Source organism: Tupaia chinensis, unplaced genomic scaffold (assembly GCF_000334495.1).
Source record: "Tupaia chinensis unplaced genomic scaffold, TupChi_1.0 Scaffold000465_1, whole genome shotgun sequence".
NCBI lineage: Eukaryota > Metazoa > Chordata > Mammalia > Scandentia > Tupaiidae > Tupaia > Tupaia belangeri.
This window is the reverse complement of record NW_006159974.1, coordinates 2,333,895-2,359,339: the sequence shown is the minus strand read 5'-3', so window position 1 is coordinate 2,359,339 and position 25,445 is coordinate 2,333,895. Positions and strand designations below refer to the sequence as shown.

Here is a 25,445-nt window from a genome sequence, read left to right as displayed (position 1 = left end):
AGGGTGTGTGTGCTCACCAGATGGATGGGAGAAAGAAAATACTTTCCCAGTGGGATGTGGTCACACCACAATCCTTTTTCCTCCTTTTCTCCATCCTGTTAGGATTTGGAGCACATATTCCTGGAGGACTTTTTTTTTAAAGAATTAATTTATTTTAACTTTATTTCTTATCATTGTTATTATATTTTCTAGTTTAATCAGAGAGAGACAGACAGAGGGAGAGAGAGAGGGAAAGTGAGAAAGCAAGCCACCAGGTCCAAGACTTGAACTGTGGTCAGCCATGTGGGAGTCCAGCACACCACTTGCCAACCCCCTGGAGGATTGTTTTTAAGTTTCTGGAACTGGGATGTGAATCATGATCGGCCAATAGGATTCAGCTTACTTAATGGCTGTGCTTTGGGGCTAGCCTGTATGGGCCTACTTCTCAGAGAAGAGCTTGCGTTTGAAGGTAGAGGGGATACAAAGGCTCCCTGAGAGAAGCTGTGGAGTGAAAGCTCAACAAAGGCTGTGTCTTTCCCTTAGAGAGCTGCCCCCAGTTTTCCCACTATAAATCCTGTGCTTGCCTGGCAACCTGTGAGAATCCCAAGCCCAAGTGTGGGCCTGTCTGCCGGCCGGGCTGTGTCTGCAATCCTGGCTTTTTGTTCAGTGACAACCGCTGCATCCGTGCCTTTTCCTGCAAATGCTTCTACAATAATAACTACTATGAGGTAAGCTCACTGGGATTCCTGGATCCTGTAGGAGACTGATGGCAGAACTTCTGGTTCTGATTCTGTCTGCTCCCCAGGTGAGATGAATTGCCCCAAAGCAGTGGTTACACCATGTTGGAGTCATTCTTTTTTTTTTTTTAAAGAGATTTTTGTTATAGGGTACATATGCTTGCTGGAGAGACAGAGACAGAAAGTGAGAAATAATTCCCTCCCCCCGGGAGGGGCTTGGCCATGCCACAATCCCTTCTCTTCTACTCTTCTCCTGGGATTCTGGGCATACACACACATGTTCCTGGTGTGAGTTTCAAGCCGCATTCTGCCATGTAGTCCAGCACCTTCACCTCTACGCCACCTGCTGACCCCAGCATGTAGTTTTTGACATCCTCTGTCCGTACAAGAAGTCTCTGTTGGCCCAGCCACAGAGGTACGAGTGGGAGGGCACCACTGCCCCACTGCTGGGGCTGCATGGGAGGCCCAGGTTTGGTTTGTAAACAGGGGAGATGCAGTGGTGTGCGTGCCTGTGATCCTAGCTAACTGGAGAGTGGGATAGGAGGATCACAACGTGGGGAGACCCTGTCAAAAATACCTGTGGTTTTCTCTCTCCTTCCCGCAGAAAAACCCTCCACCCCTACTCAAAAGTCCTCAGTCTCCACACAAAAATCCACCACCCTCTCAGCAAAAATGAAAGGCATTTGTTAGAGCCCCATTTGGGCCCACTATGATGCTAGGCTGGGCTGAGTCACTCATCCCATGGTTCTGTGCTAAGTGTTCTTTCCAGTCTCAATATTTCTGTAATTCTCTTCTTCCAAAGAAACTTGTAAACCCTGATAGATCAAAAAGAAAGTTACTCTTCTGGCCACCCCTAATTGATAAGTCTCCTGGGGATATTCAGCAGAGTTGAGACTCAGGAGGGACACAGCCTCTGGACTGGCCCATACGATAGAGATAGCATGTGAACTACACATGTCATTTTACATTTTCTTTTCTTTTTTTTTTCTTTTTCTTTTTTTTTTTTTTGAGAGTTTTTTTGCTATAGGGCGCATGTGCTCGCCAGAGAGACAGGGAAAGCGAGAAATCACCCCCCAGGGGGGATGGCCACACTGCAATCCCTTCTCCTCCATTCTCCTCTTGGGATGTTGGGCCCGCACACACACGCGCCCAGCTTGAGTTTAAGCCACTGGGTCCGAGACTCGAACTGCAGTCGACCACATGGGAGTTCAATGACATAGCCATTATGCTAACTGCTGGTCCCCATCATTTTACATTTTTTTTGGAGAGGTTTTCACTGTAGGGCGCATTCGCTCACCAGACAGACAGAGAGAGACATAGAGACAGAAAGCGAGAAATCACCCCCCAGGGAGGATGGCCACGCCGCAATCCCCTCTCCTCCATTGTCCTCTTGGGATCTTGGGCATGCACGCACACACGCATGGCATGAGTTTAAGCCACCGGGTCTGGGACGCAAACCACGGTCTACTACATGGGAGTCCAGCGACATAGCCATTATGCTAACTGCTGGTCCCTCATTTTACATTTTCTAACACCCACATTAACACAAAAGGAGGGGCCAGCAGGTGGTGTGGTGGTTAAGGCGCTAGACTCTCACACGGTCTACTGCAGTTTGGATTTCTAGGCCCAGTGACTTGAAAATTATGCCAGGTGTGCATGTGTGTGTGCCCCAAACTCCTGAGAGGAGAAGGGGGGAGAAGGGATTATGGTGTGGCCATCCCCCCCCCGGGAGGGGCGATTTCTCACTTTTCCTCTCTCTTTCTCTCTCTGTTTCTCTCCGGCAAGTACACTCGCCCTATAGCAAACACCTAAAACACACACACACGAGGAGAACTGCTTCTGTGGCCTAGTGATTGAGGGACCAGATCCCACATGGCCATTTGCCGTTCAAATTTTGGCCCCAGTGACTTGACACACCAGGTGCTTGTGTACGCATGGTCAAAATCCAGACAAGATGGAGAAATGGAGAAGGAGGGATGGCAGCACAGTCACATCCCACAGGAAGATGCTTTCTCCTCTCTCTCTCTCTCTCTCTCTCTCTCTCTCTCTGCTGAACATATGTGCCCTTTGGCAAATTAAAAGAAAAATACACAAAAGGAAACAGATTAGACTAAATCCAGTAATCTGCTTAGTCCCAAATATTATTGTTTCAATGTGTAATCAGTAAAGAATCATCGATTGTGAAATCATTTATATTCTTTTTTTTTTTCATGCCAAGTCTTCAAAATACAGTGTGAACTTTACAGGAAGTCTTTGTTATCCGTGTCAACAGATATTTAAAAAAAAAAAAAAAGATATAGCATATCTCAATCAGACTGACCACATTTCAAGAATCCAGCAGCAAGCTGGTCATTGGCATGGTGGTTAGGGTGACTGGATCTCACATGGCTGACAGCAGTTTGAGACCCAGACCCAGTGACTTGAAACCATGCCAGGCACATGTGCGTGTGTGCCCAAAATCCCAAGAGGAGAAAGAAGGAGGGATTTCGGCATAGCCATCCCTTGGGGGATGATTTCTTACTTCCCCTCTCTCTCATCTCTCTCTGGCAAGTGCAATCTATAAAAAAACTAAAATATAGCCAACAATAATAAAGAAAGAAAGAAAGAAAGAAAGAAAGAAAGAAAGAAAGAAAGAAAGAAAGAAAGGAAGAGTTTAGCAGCCACTGGTGGCTGGTGGTCACTGCCTTGAACAGTGCAGGTCTCACATCCAATAGACCTGAGTTTAAATCCTGGTTCCAACACTCGCATTAGTTTTATGACCGTGGGCAAATGTTTTAACCTCTTTAAACCTATCTCCATATCTATAAAGTATACACAGTAAGATTTTCTACCTCATTTAAGATGGTTGTAAGAATGAAATTAGATCTCCACACATTCCAATTACTTACTGAATGTTAATAATTATTATTAGCAATTTATGATAACTATCATATGCAGCCTATTATTACAAGGGCTTTAAGTTATTTGTTAGTATCCAACGCTTTTTTCTCAGCCCCAGGTGTTCCAACTGGCATCAGAGTTCCTACTTGTCTCTTTTGGGATGACTTCTTCCCTTAATCCCCTTTAACCGGTCTCCTGGGTCTCCCTGAGTCAGCGTTAGGAGTAGCTTCATTGCAGCCAAGTGGAAAGGTCTAGCATAGGGATCAGCATCAAGGACTCTTCCCTCTGCCCTAGAAGCATGTATGAGGGGTCTTTAAAACTGGGAATTATGAAAAAACTATGCTTGGAGGGAACCAGCAGTTAGCGTAATGGCTATGTCGCTGGACTCCCACGTAGTCTACTGCGGTTTGCATCCCAGACCCGGTGGCTTAAAACTCACGCGGGGCGCGTGTGCGTGTGTGCCCAAGATCCCAAGAGGAGAATGGAGGAGAAGGGATTGCGGCGTGACCATCCCCCCTGGGGGGTGATTTCTCGCTTTCTGTCTCTCTGTCTCTCTCTGTCTGGCGAGCGCATGCGCCCTATAGCGAAAAAAACCTCTCAAAAAACAAAACTAAACAAAACTATGCTTGGATTCAACTTTTAAAAATATATAGTTGTAAAAATTAATTAAAAAAAATTTTGTCGGGCCAGCAGGTGGTGTGGTGGTTAAGGTGTGGACTCCCACATGACCAAACACAGTTCAAGTCCTGGACCTGGCAGCTTGCTTTCTTACTCTCTTTCTTTCTTTCTCTCTCTCTGGAGTGCATATACCCTCTAGCAAATCAAACAATAATAATTTTTTAAATTTTGGGAATTAATTTAATTTATTATTATTATTTTTTTAATTTGACCAGAGAGAGACAGAGAAAGAGAAAGGGAAAGTGAGAAAGCAAGCCGCCAGGTCTGGGACCTGAACCACGTTGCATTTGGCCATGTGGGAGTCCAGCACTTTAACCACAACATAACCTGCCAGCCTCAATAATAAATAAAATTTGGGACCAGCAGATGGTAATGATTACATTGCTGGACTCCCACATGACTGACTGTGGTTCAAATCCTGGACCAAGCAGCTTGAAACTCATGCTGGGCGTGTGTGCCTGCATGCCCAAAATTCTGAGAGAATGGAGGAGAAGGGATTGTGAAGTGGCCATCCACCCTGGGGGGGTTATTTCTCACTTTTTGTCTCTTATTTCTCACTTTTGGTCTCTATCTGTTTCTCCAGTGAGCGCACACACCCCATAGCAAAAATCTCTCTTTTTTTTCCATTTTCTTTTTTTTTTATTATTCAAAAATCTCTCTTAAAAAATAAGAAAATAATAATATAGAGGCCAGCAGGTGGTATGGTGGTTAAAGGTGTTGGACTCGCCCATAGCCAACCACGGTTCAAGTCCTGAACCTGGTGGCTTGCTTTTTCCCTTTCTCTCTTGGTCTCTCTCTGATCAAACTGGAAAATAATTATAATAAAAAATAAAGTTAAATAAGATAATTCTTTTTAAAAAAGAAAATAATAATATAAATACAATTTTAAAAAAAGTTCCTAAAAGGTATGTGTGCTTGCTGGAGAGAGACAAAGAGAGGGAAAGGGGAAAGCACCCACCCCCGGGGGAATGGCTATGCTGCAACTCTTCCTCCTCCATTTCTCCTTTCAGGGTTTTAGGCGTTCATGCACACACACTCGGCATGTTTCTCAATGCCAGCTACAAGATTCGAATTATACCTTTGACCATGTGGGATCCAGCTGCCCTGACAACCATGCCACCGGCTGGGCTGGATTCATTTTGTTTTTTTGTCTTTTTTTTGCACCCAAACAAGTTTGTACTTCTTTTTTTCTTTGCGAAGAATTATTATTATTTATTGGTATTATTAATTTTTAATTCACCAGAGAGATACAGAGAGAGAAAAAGTGAGAAACAAGGCTCTAGGTTCGGGACTCAAGCCACAGTTGCCTATGTGGGAGTCCAGTGCCCCAACTACCACACTACTTGCTGGCCCCCCAAGCTTGTGAGCATGTACACACACACACACACATTATTATATATATATTATATATATATTATATATACTGTACATATATAATGCATTTTTGCATAGAAAAACAGAGTTTCTTTCCCACTATACAAGATGGCAGGTGAAAAAGCTGCGAAGCAGGATACTGAGAAGAAACCTGAAGCCAAGAAGACTGATGCCAGTGACAAAGTTAAAAAAGAGTGACCCCAAGGCTAAGAAGCCCAAAAAGGGGAAGCCCCACTGCAGCCAAAACCCAGTCCTAGTCTGGGGCATTGGCAGATGCTCCCGGTCTGCCATGTGTTCCAGGAAGGCCATGTATAAGAGATACTTGGCCACTAAACCCAGGATCGAAAAGAAAAAGAAGGAGAAGGTTCTCGCCACTGTCACAAAACCAGTTGGTAGAGACAAGAATGGTGGTGCCTGGGTGGTTAAACTGCACAAAATGCCTAGGTATTATCCTACTGAAGATGCGCCTCGAAACTGTTGAGCCACAGCAAAAAAGCCTTCAGTCAGCATGTGAGAGAGCTGCGAGCCAGCATCACTCACGGCACCATTCTCGTCCTCACTGGACACCGCAGAGGCGAGAGAGTGGTTTTCCTGAAGCAGCAGAGCAGTGTCTTGCTACCTGTAACTGGATCGCTGCTTCTCAATCGAGGTCCACTGCAGAGAACACACAAGAAGTTTGTCATCGCCACCTCCACGAAAACTGATATTAGCAAAGTAAAAATCTCAAAACAACTTACTGATGCTTACTTCAAGGAAAAGAAGTTGTGGAAGCCCAGACACCAGGAAGGTGAGATCTTCCATGCAGAGAAGGAGAAATACGAGATTTCAGAGCAGCGCAAGTTTGATGAGAAAGCTATGGACTCAAATTTTACCGAAAACCAAAGCTGTTCCTCAGCTCCAGGGCTACCTGCGATCCGTGTTTGTCCTTACAAATGGAGTTTATCCTCACAAATTGATGTTCTAAATTTTTTGCCAAGAACCTAATTAAATAATAAGTTATATTTTCATTAAATATATATATATATAAAGAAAAACATAGAAAAATACATCATGACTTTCCCAATGACCGTGTGTGTGTGTGTGTGTGTGTGTGTGTGTGTGTGTGTGTGTGTGTATTTAACGCTAGAGGGCGTATGTGCACACTGAAGGGAAGGGATGCATCTCCAACAGGGTGTAGTCACACTGAAATCTTTTTTCCTCCATTTCTTCATCCCCTTAGAATCCTGGACACGCATGTGTGCCTGGCAGTTGGCCATGTGGGATCCAGTTTCCTTTGTACAGCAGTTATCCACTGTGTTATGGGGATGGCCCAACTTCCATATTCATTTATGCATTTAACAAACATTTATTTAGTGCTTTCTACCCTCTTGGCAATGGGGTCACTGTGACAGGGCATAGGCCTTTCCCTCACAATTCATTGATATTCAGAGGGAGACAGTGGGTCTTTGTTCACTCGTTCATTCATTTTATTTATTGCATGAGAGCTGTCGGTGGTGACCTGTTAGGGCTAAGATAGTGAGCAAAGACAGACATGGCCCCTCACCCACGTCACTTACAAGCAAACAGTCCTAAAAATATATGTAAATGGTGGGGTCAGCAAATAGCATAGTGGTTACATCATTGGGCTCCCATATGGCCAACCATGGTTCAAGTCTGGACCTGGTGGCTTAAAAATTATACTGGGCACATATGTGTGTGTGCCCAAGGTCCCAGGAGGAAAATGGAGGAGAAAAGATTGCGGTTAGGCCATCCCCCCTTGGGGGTGATTTCTTTTCCTCTCACTCTCTCTGTCTCTCTCTCTCCCCAGCTAGCATGCATGCCCTATGGCAAAAACCTTAAAAAAAAAAAAAAAAAGTAAAAGTATAGCTCTGTAAGTCCTTGGAAGGCAAGGTTTCAGAGCTATGATGGTGGCCTGGTCAGGGAGATTTGGTAGGTCTTCCTGAAGCCACCTTTGAGCTAAATTCTGCTGACTGTACAGGAATGATTTATAAAGGGAGAGGGGAGGGACCAGCAGATGGTGTAATGGTTTGTCACTGGACTCCCACATGGCTACCTGTAGTCCAAGTCTCAGACCCAAGTGGCTTGAAACACACGGGGCATGCGTGTGTGTGTGTGTGTGTGCGTGTGCCCCAAATCCTGAGAGGTGCATGGAGGAGAAGGGGTCATGGCATGCCCCACCCTGGGGGTGTGTGTGATTTCTCGTTTTCTGTCTCTCTGTCTCTACAACGAGCACACGTGCCCTATAGCGAAAATCTCTCTTTAAAAAATAAAAAAGGGGGAGAAGGGAGTGCACGCTGGGATTAGAGAACAGCACGTGCAAATGTCCCGTGGTCAGTGGGAATATCAGACAGGTGGTGGGAAGAGGATGAGTAGGAGCAAGATTAAGTCTGTGATGGGAGAGCATCCTCTTTCCAGATGATGCTCAGTGGAGGAGTAGGGGGAAGGGCCCTAAGAGCTATGCTTTATGACTCTGGGTCTCTTGCTCCCAGCCTGGGGCTGAGTGGTTTAGCCCCAACTGCACAGAACGTTGCCACTGCTGGCTCCGCAGTCAGATCAAGTGCCAGGTCTCTCAGTGTGGTGAACGCACAGTGTGCCAGCTGAAGGATGGCCAGTATGGATGCTACCCCTACGGTGAGACCCTCCCCTCATGCCGTCCCCACCAGCCTCTCTGTCAGAGTGGGTGTCATATCCCTTCCTGGAATGGTGGAGTTGGGTGTGCCACCGGATGGGCAAGCTGGGATGCCTGGGACCCGGCCTGGTGGGGCAATGGGAGCAGGTTCCCAGGTCTCCATTTCTCCCTCGGCAGGCACCGGCACCTGCTTGGCCTATGGAGACCTTCATTATTTCACCTTTGACGGGAGGCACTTTGGCTTCTTGGGCAAATGCACCTATATCTTGGCCCAAACCTGTGGCAACTCAACAGGTAGGGCCTGGAGGTACTCACCACAGCCTGGGGAGGGGGGCTGAGGTCAAGGCTGCTGGGCCTGGGGCACAGTGAATGGCAGGAGAGGACAGGGAGCTGTTGTGGGGAAGAGGCAAATTTGGATCAAGGTCTGTAAGGTGAGGGTTGAAACGTCCACGCAGAAGCAGGCCCTTCTCAGGCCCAGACTACTGGGGAAATGGAGTTCAAGATTCTTCTCTTTATTGGTTATTTTCTTAGCCAACTGTTTCTGGGGGCTCAAAAGGCACAGCTGCAATTGTTATAAAAGAGACTAGTGAGGAGCCAACAGGTGGCATAATAGTTAAGGTCTCTGGACTCCCACATGGCTGACCACGGTTCAAGTCCCGGACCTGGTGGCTTGCTTTCTCACTTTCTCTCTCTCTCTCTCACTCTGTCACTCTAAAATAAGCAAATAAATAAAAAGTTAAATAAAAATAATTATTAAAAAGAGAAATTCTTATTAAAAAAAAAAAGAAATGAGAATCATACTGAACCTGTGTGCATGTGTTCCCAAAATCCCAAATGAGAATGGAGGAGAAGGGACTGTGGTGTAGCTATCCCCACTTTCTCTCTCTCTTTCTCTGGTGATCGCATGTGCTCTATGGCAAAAACCTAAAAAATAACTAACTAAATAAAAAATAAATTAGTGAAGGAGCATAGACATCCTAGAGGATGTCCTGGGCCATCCCGGGAGTTTGTGAGTTTGTCCTGCAAACTCAGAAAGGCTGCTTAGCTACCCGAGGCTGCCCAGGACACGTGTGGATGGGCTAATGTCAAACCCGAGTCATGGGATGCGTGTGCAGTACAGACCCGAGGCTGGGAGGGACTGGTTCTGGCCTGGCTCTCTGCGAAGCTGCTTTAGGGCAGGCCCATCCCTGGATCAGCTGCAAAGGCAACACTGGCTTGTGTGTCACTATAGACGTGTCTACACAGCAGCGTTCCCCCGTGGATCTGTCCTGTGGCAGATCCGTGGCAACATCAGAGCATGCAACTCGCTTAGCTTTCGGAGGCCAGCCGTGCAAGCCCGGGGTTTCAGCTGGATTCTTTGGCCAAGCTTCTCAAAGTCCCTCTCCTGACTGGCCAGAAGCCTGTGTGTGTGTGGGGGGGGGTTTGGTAGGGGAGGCCTGCACAGGTTTTCTTTTCCCCCCTGCATCTTGTCACATCCCCTTCTCACCTGAGCTTCTCCCTCCACCAAGAACAGGGGATACAGGGTGTTCTAGAAGAGGCAGATGATCATGCTCCATGCCCGCTTGGGTTCCTCCTTACTGAACTGCAGGGCTGGTGTCCCTGTGGCCCCTTATCTCTGCAGTGTTGGTTTGGGGTACCCTCCATGGTAGAAGCTCAGAAATGCTTGTCAAATGAGTTTCTGGGCTCTCCTCATTTCTCTCCCACCCAGACCCATTCTTTAGGGTGACAGCCAAGAATGAAGAACAGGGACAGGAGGGTGTATCCTGCCTGAGCAAAATCCACGTCACCTTGCCCGAGACCACCATCACCCTGCTCAAAGGCAGACGCACACTGGTGAGCCCCATCCCCTACTCACCCTGCCAGGGCCACCATGCCTGGCTGTGCTCTGCTTCTGAGGGCTGCTGCAGCCTGGTCCTGGCCAGCCCCTCCGGCCCCCAGGCCCTCTCAGGGATGGGTTTAAAGAAAACAATGATGGCAAAACTCCAAGTCACTGTAGGTGGCAGAGGGTGTTATGGTGTTGTGGAGAATATCATATCTTCTAGATGTGAGAGTCTTTGGGGGCCCTCCTTGACGCTCAGGTCTGTCTCTGCCTCCTTCCTGTTCCGCTTTCCAGGTTGGGGGTCAGCAAGTCACCCTCCCAGCCACACCTTCTAAAGGCGTTTTCCTGAGTCCAAGTGGGCGATTTGTGGAGCTGCAGACGGCATTTGGTTTGCGGGTGAGGTGGGATGGCCAACAGCTGCTGATGGTGACTGTTTCCAGGTAAGGGGGCACTTCTACCTGTTTGCCCCTTCCCCAGTGCCCCTCTCCCCTTGCCCTCCCCGTTCCATTCCAGGCACTACTGTGCAATCACTTATGCACCTCCTAATGGGTGCACAGCACCCAGCGAAAGTGGCAGCCCTCCCTTTGGGTGAGGAGACAGGAGGAATGGTTTCAGGCCAGTGTGATCAGTAGCAGAATGTGCACGCCGTGCTTTGAGAATGCTAGGAGTCGCTAACGGGCTCTAGGACTTGCAGAAGAGTGGTCACTTGATCTCATTCTTCAGAGAAGAGTGGCTCCCGAGATAGACAGACAAGGGAACAGTGAACTGCACATGCCCGAATCTACTGGAGTGGCTTAGGGCCAGTGAGGGGTTTGCTGTGGCTGGATGATGAGGTGTGAGCGGAGGGGAATGCTCTACAGATCCTCTGGAGGAGGGCTGTGAGGTTCTTGTGTGTCCATGTCTGGCATAGAACCACATCTTTTTTTGTTTGTTTATTTCTTCCATGAGTAAGAGAGACACAGAAAGAGACAGAGATAGGCACACCCATGCCAAGATTCACCTCTAGCCTCAGCCAGCCCCAGGTCATGGGCAGGTGTGTGCCTAGCATGCCCAGGGAGGTCTCTGAACGGGAACCCAGAACCTTTGCACGTGGGCCAACTGCACAGAATTGCACTGCCATGGCACCAGTGCCACACCTCTGCACCTCTGCATCCTCCTGTGCTGCCTCAGGGCCTCAGCTCACTGCCCTCTGCCGCAGTCCCTTGGATGACTGAGGCCCTTCCCCCATTAACACCAGCACCTCTCCCGGTGGTCCCCACAGCACCTACTCAGGCAAACTCTGTGGTCTCTGTGGAAACTATGACGGCAACAGCAACAACGACAACCTGAAGTCTGATGGCAAGCCAGCGCGAAAGGAGGAGGAGCTGGGCAGCAGCTGGCAGACGGTTGACGATGAGGACAGGGAGTAAGTGAGACCCAGGGGGCCTCATTATCCCCTCTCTACCCTCCTGCTCCTTTGTCCCCACCCCCTTTTTTTCCTTAGTTTTGTCATAAGGCATGTGCACTCATCAGAGAGAGAGAGAGAGTAAGAAATCAGCCCCCGCTGGGGGGGTGGCCATACCACATGCCTTTCTCCTCTTGGGATTTCGAGCACACATACACATGCGCTTGGTGTGTTTTTCAAGCCTTCAAGCCTTCTGCCCCCTGCATTACCATGCAATCAACCATGCAGTCAACTATGTTGGGCCCAGCAGTCTTAACCACTGTACCACTGGGTGATCTCCTTTGCCCCTCCAATTTCCCTCACCCCTAGATTTTTGCTATAGGGCATGTGCGCTCACCAGAGAGATAGAGAGAAAGTGAGAAATCACCCTCGGGGGGATGTCTATGCCACAGTCTCTTCTCCTCTATTCTACTCTTGGGATTTTGGACACGCTCACACATGTGCCCAGCGTGAATTTCAAGCTGTTGAGCCTGGGACTCGAATTGCATTTGGCCATGTGAAAGTCCAGCACCTTAACCACTATGCCACCTACTGGCCCCTCCCTTAACCCCCCCCCATTTTTTTCCCTTTTGTCTCCTTTTTAGACAGACTAGCCTGTTCTTTTCTCTTTGCTACCATGACGACTCCAGGCTTTTCTACCTCCTCCCAGGCTCTGTATTCAGATGCCTTCCCCGTGTTACTGAGGTGGGCGGACCTGCCGTTTCAGTCTTGCTGACTGCTGGGTTAAGATCTCTGTTTGGAATCAAGCCTTGGCTGCTTAGGCATTTGGGGGGGGGGTCTCTCTTAGGTGCCAGAAGAACCAGGCAAGTCCCCCTTCTTGTGACTCAGCCTTGCAGAGCAGTATGTCAAAGCCAGAGTTCTGTGGACGGCTTGTCTACTCCCGTGGAACATTTGAGTATGACGGAGGGCAGGCAGGGCCATACGGGACTGCTGACGCATGGGGACCTCCTGGGTGGGGGGCCAAAGGTTCTGTCCCCTGCATTGCCTCTGACTCAGCCTCCCTCCTCAGGGCTTGCCTGTCTCACCTGAAGGCTTCTGTCATCTTCAGTAACTGCCTACTTGACATGTGCCACTTCCAGGGGCTACAGCTGATGCTGTGTGCCCACATGTCTGCCATGACTGCAGTCTGCCAGGATGCCGGCTATGCCGTGAAGCCCTGGAGGGGAGCCCAGTTCTGCCGTGAGTTGTGCCAAGGAGCAGGGGAGATGATGCAGGACCCCTTCCTTCAGACTTAGACAAGAATGTTCACTCAGGCTTCAGAGATTTGCAGAGTTGGAAATGGTCACAGAATATTACACAATCACCTGCAAACTCAGAAAGGCTGCTTAGCTACCCGAGGCTGCCAAGGGCACGTGTGGATGGGCTAATGTCACACCCGAGTCATGGGATGCGTGTGCAGTACAGACCCGAGGCTGGGAGGGGCTGGTTCTGGCCTGGCTCTCTGCGAAGCTGCTTTAGGGCAGGCCCATCCCTGGATCAGCTGCAAAGGCAACACTGGCTTGTGTGTCACTATAGACGTGTCTACACAGCAGTGTTCCCCGGTGGATCTGTCCTGTGGCAGATCTGTGGCAACATCAGAGCATGCAGCTTGCTTAGCTTTGGGAGGCCAGCCGTGCAAGCCCAGGGTTTCAGCTGGACTCTTTGGCCAAGCTTCTCAAAGTCCCTCTCCTGACTGGCCAGAAACCTTGTGGGGGTGGTTGGTAGGGGGGCCTGCACAGGTTTTCTTTTCTCCCCTGCATCTTGTCACATCCCCTTCTCACCTGAGCTTCTCCCTCCACCAGCTCTGGCCTGCCCGCCCAACAGCAAGTACTCCCTGTGTGCCAAGCCATGCCCAGACACCTGCCATTCAGGATTCTCTGGCATGAGCTGCCCAGACCAGTGCATGGAGGCCTGCGAGTGCAACCCGGGTTTCGTCCTCAGTGGCCTCGAGTGTGTCCCTCGATCCCAGTGTGGGTGCATCGAGCCAGGGGGCTACTTCAAGGTGAGCAGCTGGGGTGGGCCTCGCCCCTCTGCAGCCAGAAAGGATTTGCTCCCTGCTCTGAAGTCTGTGGCAAACTCTTCCTGGAATTGCCCTAGGCAAGGGCGAGGTGCAGGAGCAAGAAGGCCAGGGAAGAAGCCAGAGGATTTAGAATAGGGATTAGGGAAATGGTGGCTCAGACCACATTTCCTTTTCTCTTTCTTTGCCTCTGGTAGTTTTCACACAGACCTGGATGGAATCACAACAGAGTTATTTCCCATATTGCCTTGCAGTGCCTGAGACCCTGGTTCTGATTCCTCCTGCCTTGCCTGTTGTACCTCTCTGCCACCACTGCACTGAATCATTTTGCCCAGATCTTTCCATCCTCCAAATGCCTGAATATTTCTTTTCTTTCTTTTTTTAAAGTTTCTTTCTCCCATCCATCCTCGCTCCTTTCCTTCCTTTCTTTCTTTTTTTTCTTTTGGAGAGATTTTTGCTATAGGGTGCGTGTGCTTGCCAGAAAGAGAGCGACAGAGAGATAGAAAGGGAGAAATCACCCCCCTAGGGGGGATGACCACACCACAATCCCTTCTCCTCCATTCTCCTCTCAGGATCTTGGACAACACATGCCCACATGCCTGGCATGAGTTTAAGCCACCGGGCCCAGGATTCGAACCTGGACTTCCACGTGGTCGACTACATGAGAGTCTAGCCACAAAGCCATTATGCTAACTGCTGGTTCCCCTTCCTTCCTTTCTTTCCATGCACATGAGAGAAAAAGAGAGAGAAAGAGAACCTCCAATAGGGTTCTAACACAAGATCTACCCCCAGCTGCAGCCAGGCCTGGATCCTGGGCACACAAGTGCCCAATAAACTCAGGGAGGACTCTGGATGTGATCCTGGAACCCTCCCATGTGGGTCAGCCTTGCACAGCATGGAGCTGTATTGCTACACCACCACTGGCCCTAGGCCTGGGCGTTTCTGTACCTCACTTGCACTGTTTTCAGACATTGCCTTCTCTGGACCAAGGGTCCTCTTCTTGCTGAGCAACCTCAACTCTTCTTTTGTCCTGTCTTCAGTCTTCTTTTTTTTTTTAAAGAATAATAATTTATTTATTTATTTATTTATTTTTAAATTTCTATAGGGCACATACACTCACCAGAGAAAATAAGAATGAAAGAGAGAAAGAGAGAGAGGGAAAAAATGAGAAAGCAAACCACCAGGTCTGAGACTCAAACCACAGTCAGCCATGTGGAAGTCCAGCACCTTAACCACCACACCACCTGCTGGCCTCTTGTTTTCAGTCTTCTAACAGAAACAGCACTTGGAACCAGACCCTTGTCTGTGACACTTCATTCTTCCGGCTGTGCCAGCCCTCCCTGTGAGACCTGGGAATGGCACTGGTGCCCAGTACCAGACTCTACCACTTGACATCCGCTCGACCTTCCCTGGCTCTAGACTTGGCCACTGACTGCGCTTCATCCAACCCTTGTTCTCCTTCCAGTTTCACCTGTTTGCAGCTCCTTTCTTTCCTCCTGCTCGGCCTCCTAGCCATTTCCGCCTATAGAATCCTCACCTCCTTTCGATCCCCTTTGAAATGCTTTTTCCTCCTTGAAAACTTTCTGATAAGCAGTCAGAAAGCATCATGTGAAACTCTTATAGACAATGCTTATTGCCCATGTCCACGTCCATGGTAGGAAACCATCATGGGTGGCCATGATGGTCTTACTTGGGTACACATGTTGGCATAGGCTATTTATGCATTTACTTGTTTCCTGCTCCCAACTGGATTGCAGGTCTGTCAGAACAGGGACCTTGTTCATCTGGTTCATGACCGAATCCCTGACACCTCATACAATATAGACAGACCATTATCTGCTGAAAGAATAAACCAACAGCCCAGCCAGGTGGTGTAGTCAGTAGCAAACTGAACTGGAATGCCGGAAACCACATGGCCAACTGGAATTCAAATCTCCGGGTCAGCTTAAAAACCTGTGGGGTGTGTGGGCCAGCAGGTTGCATGTTGGTTAAGGCACTGGACTCCCACATGGCCAATCGTGATTGAAGTTCTGTACCTGGTGGCTTGCTTTCTCACTTTCTCTCTCTCTCTCTTTGGTCAAATTTAAAAATAATAAATAAAATTAAATAAATAATGCTTAAAATAAAAAAAAGAAAGAAAGAAAAGAAAACATACCAGATGTGAGCACAAGATTCTGATGACCTTCGGAACTGGCAGGTGGCTTGGTGGTTAAGGGCGTTGGACTCCCACATGCCAACTGCAGTTCTAGTCCTGGACCTGGCAACTTGCTTTCTCACTTTCTCTGTCTCTCTCTCCCTCTATCCCTCTCTGGTCAGATTAAAATAAATAAATAAATGGATAAAGTTAAATAAAATAATTCTTAAAAAAAAAAAAGATTCTGATGATCTGGAGAGCTTTCAGAAAGAGGATTGTAGTGCAATAAGACCCTGTGGAAGGTGCTTTACTCTCTCCCCCTCTCTCTCATGCATATGTATGTGCTCTCCTTTAGGAGTAAAATAATAAAACTATAAAAAAGAGTGCACAAACAGACGGTTAAGTGACTGAATTGGTGAACCAATGTGGGACTCTTGCAGCTAAGTGTGGAACTTCAGGTAGATGAAATGCCACCCACGAGTTGGCCCCACAAGTAACAGTGGGCTCTTGTATCCTACCTGGGAATAACCACTTTTTCTTACTTTCCCAGTTAGGGGCACAGTGGTTCAAGCCAGGCTGCCATCAACTCTGTGTCTGTGATGGCAACAACAGAATTCACTGCAGGCCCTGGAGATGTAAGACCCATGAGGTCTGTGAACAGAAGGATGGCTTCTATGGCTGCCACCCCCAAGGTGAGCAATTGAGGTAGAAGGAGAGCAGGAGGCTATCCAATTAGCAACAACTAAATAGATGGTCCTGCCCAAAGCAGCTCCCCAAGAGAGCTAGGACTCACCAGGGCTGCAAGGCAGTTGCCCAGGGCAGGAGGTGCATATTCAAGGTCTCAGGTAGTGAAGTTGGCATGGACGGTCTTCTCCTTGATATATCCAGGCCAAGCCAACCACACTGCCAAAACAATACTAAATCTGGGGGCTGAACAATGGTGTCGCCATAGTGCAACGCTCTGCAAGGCTGACCTACATGGGAAGATTCTGGGTTCATGTCCAGAGACCTCCCTGACATGGTGGTGCACACATGCCCACAATCTGGGGCTGGCTGAAACTGGGAGTGGATTGTGGTATGAAGACCCTATTGAGGGGGTGGCAGGTCGTGTGGTGGTTAAGGGTACTGGACTCCCACATGGCTGATAGCGGTTCAAGTCCTGGACCTAGTGGCTTGCTCTCTCACTTTCTCTCTCTTTCGCTCTGTCCCTCTCTGGTCAAATTAAAAATAAATAAATAAATTAATTAATTAAATTAAATTAAAAAAAAAGACCCTATTGAAGGGTGCCTGCCTCTGTCTCCCACTCATGATAGAAATAAATAAAAAATAAAATTAAAAGAAAAGAAAAGAAACACCAAGACTGTGGATGGGCCATGGAGGCCATTCCAACACAGGTACTTCAAGAGGGCACGCCTGGGTCAGGGCTTCTCAGGCATGGGCAGTAGGACTCAATTCCATCCTCTCCTCCCCAGGTACGGCCACCTGTACTGCCTCGGGTGATCCGCACTACCTGACATTCGATGGAGCCCTACACCACTTCATGGGCACCTGTACCTACATCCTGTCCCGGCCTTGCTGGACCACCTCCCTAGAAAACTACACCGTGAGTGCCACCAATGAGAACCGAGGTGGGAACTTGGAGGTCTCTTACGTCAGTGCCGTCCATGTCCAGGTCTTCAACCACAAAATCTCAGTGCTGAGAGGCCGCAAGGTTGTGGTGCGTGCCTCCTCCCACTTCCCAGACCCCACTCCACCGACTGCTTATATTCCCTTCTCCACTCCTTGCCTGTTGCTTGCCCAACTGCCTGGCTTGGTAGGGCCCCTGGAGGGACCCCTGCAGCAGATCCAGCCCCTCTCCCTTGGACTCCCTCCTTCAGGGAAGCACCCTCCACCTCCTGCTGCTCCCAGATTTTTGCCCCATTGTTGTCTTTGTCCCAAGTTCCTTCCTATCCTGTGACATCCTCCCTGCCTCTGCAGCTGAATGGCCATCAGAAGGCCCTGCCCTTGTGGCCTGCAGGAGGCCAGGTGACTGTGAGGCTCAGCGGCTCCTTTGTCGTTCTCTACACAAACTTTGGGCTTCAAGTTCGCTATGACGGGATCCACCTGCTAGAAGTGACAGTGCCATCCTCCTATGCTGGCCAACTCTGTGGACTGTGTGGTGAGTTCCTCAGGCACCTGCAGGGAGCTGGGACATTAAGCAGCCTAGTGGCTGCTCCTGGCCACTTACACATCTCTGCTGGGTGTCCTAAGTGCTTGTCACTGATTAATTGGTGGAGGAATTGGGGATGAGGGTAGGTGTTCAGGGAAGCCAGAGATGAAGCAAAGAAAGGGTTAACCTTGATATGTCCAGGGAAGTGTCAGGGGTGCCTCCTCTGGTCAGGAAGTTGGTGGCCCTGGAGCTGAGTGTGCAGGCGGCTCCTCCCCTCTGTGATCTCAATGAACTATTCCCTCCTACAGGGAACTACAACAACAACAGCTTGGATGACAACCTGCTCCCAGACAGAAACCCTGCAGGCAGCTCCCTGCAGCTGGGGGCTGCCTGGAAGTCCTCAGACACTGTTGAACCTAGGTGAGTTGGGAATGGGAGGAGCCAGGCAGGTAGAGCTGGGCCTGGGAACAGCCTTGGAAGGCAGCCTGGAGGCGTCCACATCCCTGTGCGCACTGGTCCTCATGCTGGGTCAGGGCTTTGCCTGTCTGGCAGGAAACCAGCTCCGTCTCTCCCCTCTATATTCTCTGAGATTGGAATTGGTGGGAAGTTCCGACCTCCCATGCCTGTGCAAGCTGATTCATCCTGTGCTCAATGATCTCTTCGGAGATCCCACTTGGGAAGTCCACCTTGTGATCTAGCCTGTTTCCTTGCCGCCGCATCTCGGCCTTCCTACTTGAGGACACCGTTCTGTTCTCATCTCCTGTACGCCTCCCTGTTTCCTTCTCCACTTTAGCTTCATTTGGGGGAAGGTTCCTCTGGCTCTAAGTGTCTATCTAACCTTTCATTTTTTTTTCATTCAGCTGCTTTCTCATGGAGGGCAGGCCTTCCAACTGCCAGAAGAACAATATGGCGGGCACCTGGAATAAGAACTGTGAGGTCCTAATGAGCCCTCTGGGTGAGACAAATCCCCTGCCAGCCCTTCTTCCTCCTCCCAGGACAGGAGACCAGGGAGAGAGTCTGCCCAGGGAGGGAGAGTGAGACCAGAAACAATGGCAGTCAGGAGGAAAGCAAATGTGAGTGTAAGGCCAGCTGGTGGTTACCCTCTCGGGGGTTATGGCTGACGGGAACTTCTTTGTGTCTCAGGCAGTAGGTTCTTGAAAGAGGTGGGTTTTAATTGAAGTGGATGTCGAATTAGCCCCAGAGATGCTGCATGGTCCTGCTCCCTGCCTAGATTTCTGCTCCTCTCTCACCCCTAATTTATCTCATCCTCCAGGACCCTTCTCTCAGTGCCATCAGGTGGTGCCCCCTCAAGCCAGCTTCGCCAGTTGTGTACATAGCCAGTGTGGGACCAAGGGTGACACCCTGGCCCTGTGCCGCTCCCTGCAGGCTTACGCATCCCTGTGCGCACAGGCCGGCCTGGCCCTCACCTGGCGCAACAGCACCTTCTGCCGTGAGTGCCTGACCGCCCATTCCTGCAGCCCAGAACCTTGTTCTTTTTTATCCTCCCTGAAATTCTGCTCCTCTGTCCTTTCCTGCACAACCTGAAACTCAGTATCCACGCAGGACTTTCCTCTGTTCCCTACTCCAGCCTCTTCTCAGCTCAGCCCCCACACCCTCCTCTTGTCTCCCTGCACCGGAACCACCTCCATCTGATTCTCATCTCCCACCAAAAAGTCCTGCCTTTATTTCCTTACCGTCTATTCCCTTTTTACCTGGGTCAGCTCTGCTCACTTTCTCCCTCTCTTTCCCAGGAACTCTATTATTTATTTTACAGTTTATTTCTTCCTTCCATGAAAGAAACAGATGGCAGAGTGGTTAAGGTGCTGGAATCCCACATGGCCGACTATGGTTTCTTTCCTGGGAGGAAAGTGGAGGAGAAGGGATTGCAGCATGGCCATTCCCCCAGGAAATGTCTCTCTCTGTCTCTTTCCAGCAAGCACATGTGCCCTATGCCAAAAACTACCCAGAATAAATAAACAAATAAAATATAGACAGAGAGAGAGAGAGACAGGCAGCTCCCACAGGGAATTCATGCCACAATCCACCCCAAGTGTCAGCCACCTCAGATTATAGGAAGGCTTAGGGAGGTCCTGGACACAAACCTGGAATCTGTTCCACGTGGGTCCAGTTGTATTACTACTATGTCACTACATGTCCTCTCTTTTTAGTTTTTTAGTTGTGTGGGACCAGCAGTTAGCGTAATGGTAGTGGACCGCGGTTTGCATCCCCAACCCGGTGGCTTAAAACTCACGCTGGGCGTGTGTGCGTGTGTGCCCAAGACCCCGAGAGGAGAATGGAGGAGAAGGGATTGTGGTGTGGCCATACCACCGGGGGGTGATTGCTCGCTTTCTGTCTCTCTGTCTGTCTCTGTCTGTCTGTCTGTCGAGCGCACGCGCCCTATAGCAAAAACCTCTCCAAAAAAAAAATTTTTTTTAATTGTGGTAATATATACATAACAAAATTTACCATTGTGACTTTTTTTTTTTTTTGGAGAGGTTTTTTTTGCTATAGGGCGCATGTGCTCTCCAAACAGACAGAGAGAGACAGAGAGATAGAAAGCGAGAAATAACCCCCCAGGGGGGATGGCCACGCCGCAATCCCTTCTCCTCCATTATGCCCGGCACAAGTTTAAGCCACTAGGTCTGGGACTTGAACCACGGTTGACTACATGGGAATTCAGCAACATAGCCATTACGCCAACTGCTGGTTCCAACCATTGTGATCATTTTTAAGCGTACAGTTCAGTGGTGTGTAGCACATTCACATTGTTCTGCAAACATTACTACCAAGCCACCTCCAGAAGTTTTACTTTCTATACTCATTAAACAACAAGTCTCCACCTTCCCCGGTCCTTGGCAACCACCGTTCTGCTTTTTGTCTCTACAAATTTGACTCCTCTAGGAACCTCATATAGGTGGAATCATATAGTATTTGTCTTTTGATAACCTGCTTATTTCACTTAGCACCTTATCTTTAAGGTCATTTTTTAAAGAATTATTTTATTAAACTTTATTTATTTATTTTAATTTGACCAGAGAGGGACAGAATGAGAGAGAGAGAAAGAAAGTGAGAAACCAAACTGCCAGGTCCAGGACTTGATCCGCAGTTGACCATGTGGGAGTCCAGTGTTCTTAACCGCCATGCCACCAGCCGACCCCTTGATCCTTAAGGTCTATTTGTGTGGTAGTATGTGTCACTATGGTCTTCCTTTTTTTTGAGAAGTTTTTGCTATAGGGTGCATGCGCTCACCAGAAACAGAGAGATAGAAAGCGAGAAATCACTCCCCAGGAGGGATGGCCACGCTGCAACCCCTTCTCCTCCATTCTCCTATCAGGATCTTGGGCATGCACACACACATGCCTGGTGTGAGTTTAAGCCACCAGGTATGGGACTCAAACCACAGTCAGCTACATGGGAGTCCAGCGACATAGCCATTACACCAACTGCTTGTCCCACTATATCCTTCCTTTCTGAGGCTGAATAAAATTCCACTGTATGGAGAGACCATAGTTTATCTGTCCCTGGACATTCTCAGGAACTGCTGATGCCCTGAGGTCCAGGAGCTGGAAACGTTACCTCATTCTTCTAACACTCTTGTTCTTCTCAGCTCTGAGGTGCCCTTCTGGCAGCATCTACAGTCCCTGTGTCAAACCCTGCCCAGCCACCTGCCTCAGCCTGAACACCCCACAGGAGTGCCCACCGGCACTGCTCTGTGCTGAGGGCTGCGAGTGCCAGAAAGGCCTCATCCTGAGTGGAACTGCCTGTGTGCCTTTCAGCCATTGCGGCTGTACGGACCCTGGAGGCTCCTACCACCTGGTGAGAGGCCAGACTGCAAGCGGTCCCCTGACCTTCCCTGATCCACAAATCTGGGAAGGATGAGCTCAAAGTACTGGAAGGGCTCAGAGCTGAGAAGGAGTAGGGCAGGCCAAGGCTGGAGGTGAGGAGGAAGGCCAGATACTACTGAAAGACTAAGAAAGGCTAGAGAGGGAGGCAAGCTGAGTGGGCAGGGCCCCAGCCCCATCTCCGGATGCCAGGCTCTGTGGGCTCTGCTGACCCCATGCCTACAGGTCGGGGAGAGCTGGTACACAGAGAAGACCTGCTCCAGGCTCTGCACGTGCAATGTCAACAACAACATCACCTGCTCCCAAACCACCTGCAAAGGCAGACGGATGTGCTTGTCCCATGAAGGGCTGCTCAGCTGCCGGCACTCAGGTAGGAGGCCCCAGCACCAAGGCCAGCCCTCTGAACCCCACTCTTTCTCACTGCTGCTTCCAGCACGAGTTCCCTTCGCAGCCGCTATATCAAATGAAGAGCTTCTGGCAGGGACAGCTGTGCTCCAGCTGCAGGGAAGAGTGCCCGGGGCTTCACCCATCCTTCCTCTGTAATGACTATAAACCTAAATGGGATAGTGTAACTCCCTCCCTAGAAGAATGCACTCCCTCTGCCCCCAAGCCTCATGTCACCAGGGTCCTTCTGGCCTTGATTCTTTTCTCAAGTGTTGTCTTCCTTCCCTCTTGAGGCTCCCTAGTCTTTTTTCTCCTTTTTTTGTAAGAGGGTTTTGGGGACCAGCAGGTGGCGTAATGCTTACATTGCTGGTCTCCCACTTGGTTGACCGCAGCTCAAGTTCCAGACCCGGAGGCTTGAAACTCAGGCCGGGCCTGTGTGTGCGTGTGTCCAAAATCCTAAGAGGAGAATGGAGGAAAAGGGATTGCGGCATAGCCATCACCCCGGGTGTGATTTCTTGCTTTCTGTTTCTCTGGTGAGCACATGCACTCTATAACAAAAATCTTTTGTTAAAAAAAAAATTAAGGAAAGTTTTTTTGCCTTAGGGTGCATGCGCTCTGCTGGAGAGAGACAGAGGCAGTGAGAGGGAAAGTGAAAAATCACCCTGCCAGAGGGAGTGGCCACACTGAAGTTCCTTCTCTTCCATTCTCCTCCTGGGTTCTTGGGCACACCCACTCACTCACTCACACACATACACACACTCACACACACACCTGGTGTGATTTTTAAGCCACCAGGTCCAGGACTTGAACTGCAATTGACCATGTGGGAGTCCAGCAACGTAACTGCTATGCCATCTGCTGGCCCCAAGGCTCCCTATTGCATTTTTTTAAAAACTTTTCTTTCTCCTATTTATTTACTTATTTATTTAGTTATTTTAGGTTTTTGCCATAGAGAACATGGAAGAGGGAAAATGAGAAATCACCCCCAGGGGAATGGCTACACTGAAATCCCTTGACCTCCATTCTCCTCCTGAGATTTTGGACATGAACACACACATGTCTGGCAGGATTTTCAAGTTGCCAGGTCGGGGACTCGAACTGAGGTCGGTCATGTGAGAGTTCAGCACCTTAACTACCATGTCACCTGCTGGCTCCATCTTTCTTCAAGAAATTATTTATTTTTTTGGAGAGAGAGATGAGAGAGAGAGAGGCACCCCGCAACAGTCTTCATGCTGTGATCCAACCCCAGCTCCTGGAGCGAGGACACACGTGCCCCTGGTGTGTACAGAGAGGCCTGAGACAAGAACCCAAGACCGTCTCATGGGCGTCCAGCTGCATGGAATGTTGTATTATTGCTGCACCACTGTCTGGCCCCAACCTTATCCTTTTCTCTTAAAGGCCAGGACAATGCAAGACACCTCCCTAGGGACCCTGCTCTCACCAGAGTGGGGCAATCTCTCATTACTTCTCTCCCCTCCCAGGTATGGGTATGTGCCGAGTCTCAGGGGGATCCCAGCTCATGAGTTTCGATGGCAGCAACCATCCTCTCCAGGGCACCTGTACTCACATCATGGCAAAAGTGTGCAACCCCAACATGGCCCTGCCTTTCTTCAAGATCAGTGCCAAAAACGAGAAGTGTGAGGGTGGATCCAAGGCTTCCTGCCTTCGTCAGGTCTTTGTTAACATCTACGATTCCAAGATCACTCTGCAAAAGGGCCACCCTGTCCTGGTAAGTGGGGTAGGGTGACCAGGACCAGGAGGGAGGAGCGAGCTATGTGTAGGGGACTCTGGTCTTTCTCCCTACTCACCGACCATGCCCTCCTCTTCAGATAAATGACACACCGGTTTCCCTTCCTGCGACCTCTCAGATCCCAAGGGTCAGCATCACCTCCAACGGCATCTACACCACGGTCAACATCAGAGTCGGAGTGGAAATTAAGTTTGATGGAGAGCGTCTCTTAGAGATTGAAATTTCTCCAGCCTATTATGGAAAGGCAGGAAAACAACTGGCTCTGTTCATGGGGGGTGGGGAGGCAGCCTCTAGGGAGGACAGGGCAGCATTCTCTTACTACCAGACCAGGGTGTCACTCCAGGATGGAAGAGGGTGCAGGAATGGGCCTTTTTATGTAGGGTGCATAGGGGCTTGCCAGCAAAAAATATGCTGATGCTGGGACCAGCAGATGGCGTAATGGTTATGTCGCTGGACTTCCACATAGTCGACTGCGGTTCGAGTCCCGAATCTGGAAGTTTAAAACTCACGCTAGGCATGTGTGTGTGTGTGCCCAAAATCCTGAGAGGAGAATGAGGGAGAAGGGATTGTGGCATGGCCATTCCCCCTAGGGGGTGATTTCTCATTTTGTCTCTCTGTCACTCCGGTGAGCACATGAACCCTATAGCAAAAACCTCTCTCTAAAAAAAAATGCTGATGCCTTCCCATCACTGATAACCCCTCTACTGACCCAGGTCTGCGGGCTATGCGGGAACTTCAACGACGAGGAAGAGGACGAGCTCATGATGCCCAGTGACGACCTAGCCCAGGATGACAGCGAATTCGTGAGCAGCTGGAAAGACGAGGATATAGATCCAAAGTAATTGCAAAGACTATCTCTTCATAGCAGCATAATTGGGGAAGCTAGACTGAAGGGTGCACCTGGGTAGAAAGACAAGAACGTTCCCTTGTGTGTGTAATTCGGGGGAGAGGGTGGCTGTTGGGTCCCAGGGTTGCAGAACTTATTAGGGGAAGTGTGGAAGTCTCCGTTTCTTCACTTAGAAATTTAGGTAGCGGGACCAGCAGTTAGCGTAATGGCTATGTCGCTGGATTCCCATGGAGTCGACTGCGGTTCGCGTCCCAGACCCGGTGGCTTAAAACTTACGCCGGGTGCGTGTGCGTGCGTGCCCAAGATCCCGAGAGGAGAATGGAGGAGAAGGGATTGCAGTGTGACCATCCCCCCTGGGGGGTGATTTCTCGCTTTCTGTCTCTTTGTCTCTCTCTGTCTGTCTGGCCAGTGCACGCGCTCTATAGCAAAAACCTCTCCAAAAAAAAAAAAAGAAAAAGAAAGAAATTTAGGTAGGAGGAGACCAAGGTGTGTGGAAGGTTGGCAGAGCTCAGACCAGCTTCCTAGTGAAGATGAAACTGGGGTGCTTCCTGGGCATTCTCTCCATGTCATTAGGGAGCGCCAAACCATTGCTCTTGGAGCTGTGGCTAGTCCTATGAGGATCCTTCTTTTCCCTTCCCAGTTGCCAGAAAATTCAAGCAGGTGAACGGAATAAGATCCAAACAGAACAGCGGAATATGAATAGAAACTGCAGGCCAACCGACCTCGTGAGGGCCCAGGCAAAATGCCAGGCAGTCCTCCAGGCTTCCGCCTGGGCAGAGTGTGCCTCCCGCGTGGTCCTCCAG

General features: G+C 49.5%; 1 protein-coding gene across 1 annotated transcript in view; it reads left to right on the top strand.

The window, feature by feature from the left end:
- Nucleotides 1-25,445, top strand: part of ZAN (zonadhesin) — a 57,363-nt gene that overhangs the window by 12,574 nt on the left and 19,344 nt on the right. Inside the window, 21 exon segments of the mRNA XM_027774660.1 lie at nt 523-707; nt 8,138-8,279; nt 8,455-8,571; nt 9,986-10,110; nt 10,391-10,536; nt 11,358-11,501; nt 12,328-12,435; nt 12,550-12,719; nt 13,322-13,521; nt 16,221-16,362; nt 17,143-17,387; nt 17,648-17,828; nt 18,128-18,239; nt 18,680-18,774; nt 19,093-19,269; nt 21,427-21,635; nt 21,887-22,031; nt 23,527-23,774; nt 23,875-24,039; nt 24,509-24,633; nt 25,283-25,443. Coding sequence (XP_027630461.1) covers nt 523-707; nt 8,138-8,279; nt 8,455-8,571; nt 9,986-10,110; nt 10,391-10,536; nt 11,358-11,501; nt 12,328-12,435; nt 12,550-12,719; nt 13,322-13,521; nt 16,221-16,362; nt 17,143-17,387; nt 17,648-17,828; nt 18,128-18,239; nt 18,680-18,774; nt 19,093-19,269; nt 21,427-21,635; nt 21,887-22,031; nt 23,527-23,774; nt 23,875-24,039; nt 24,509-24,633; nt 25,283-25,443 — 3,342 coding nt within the window.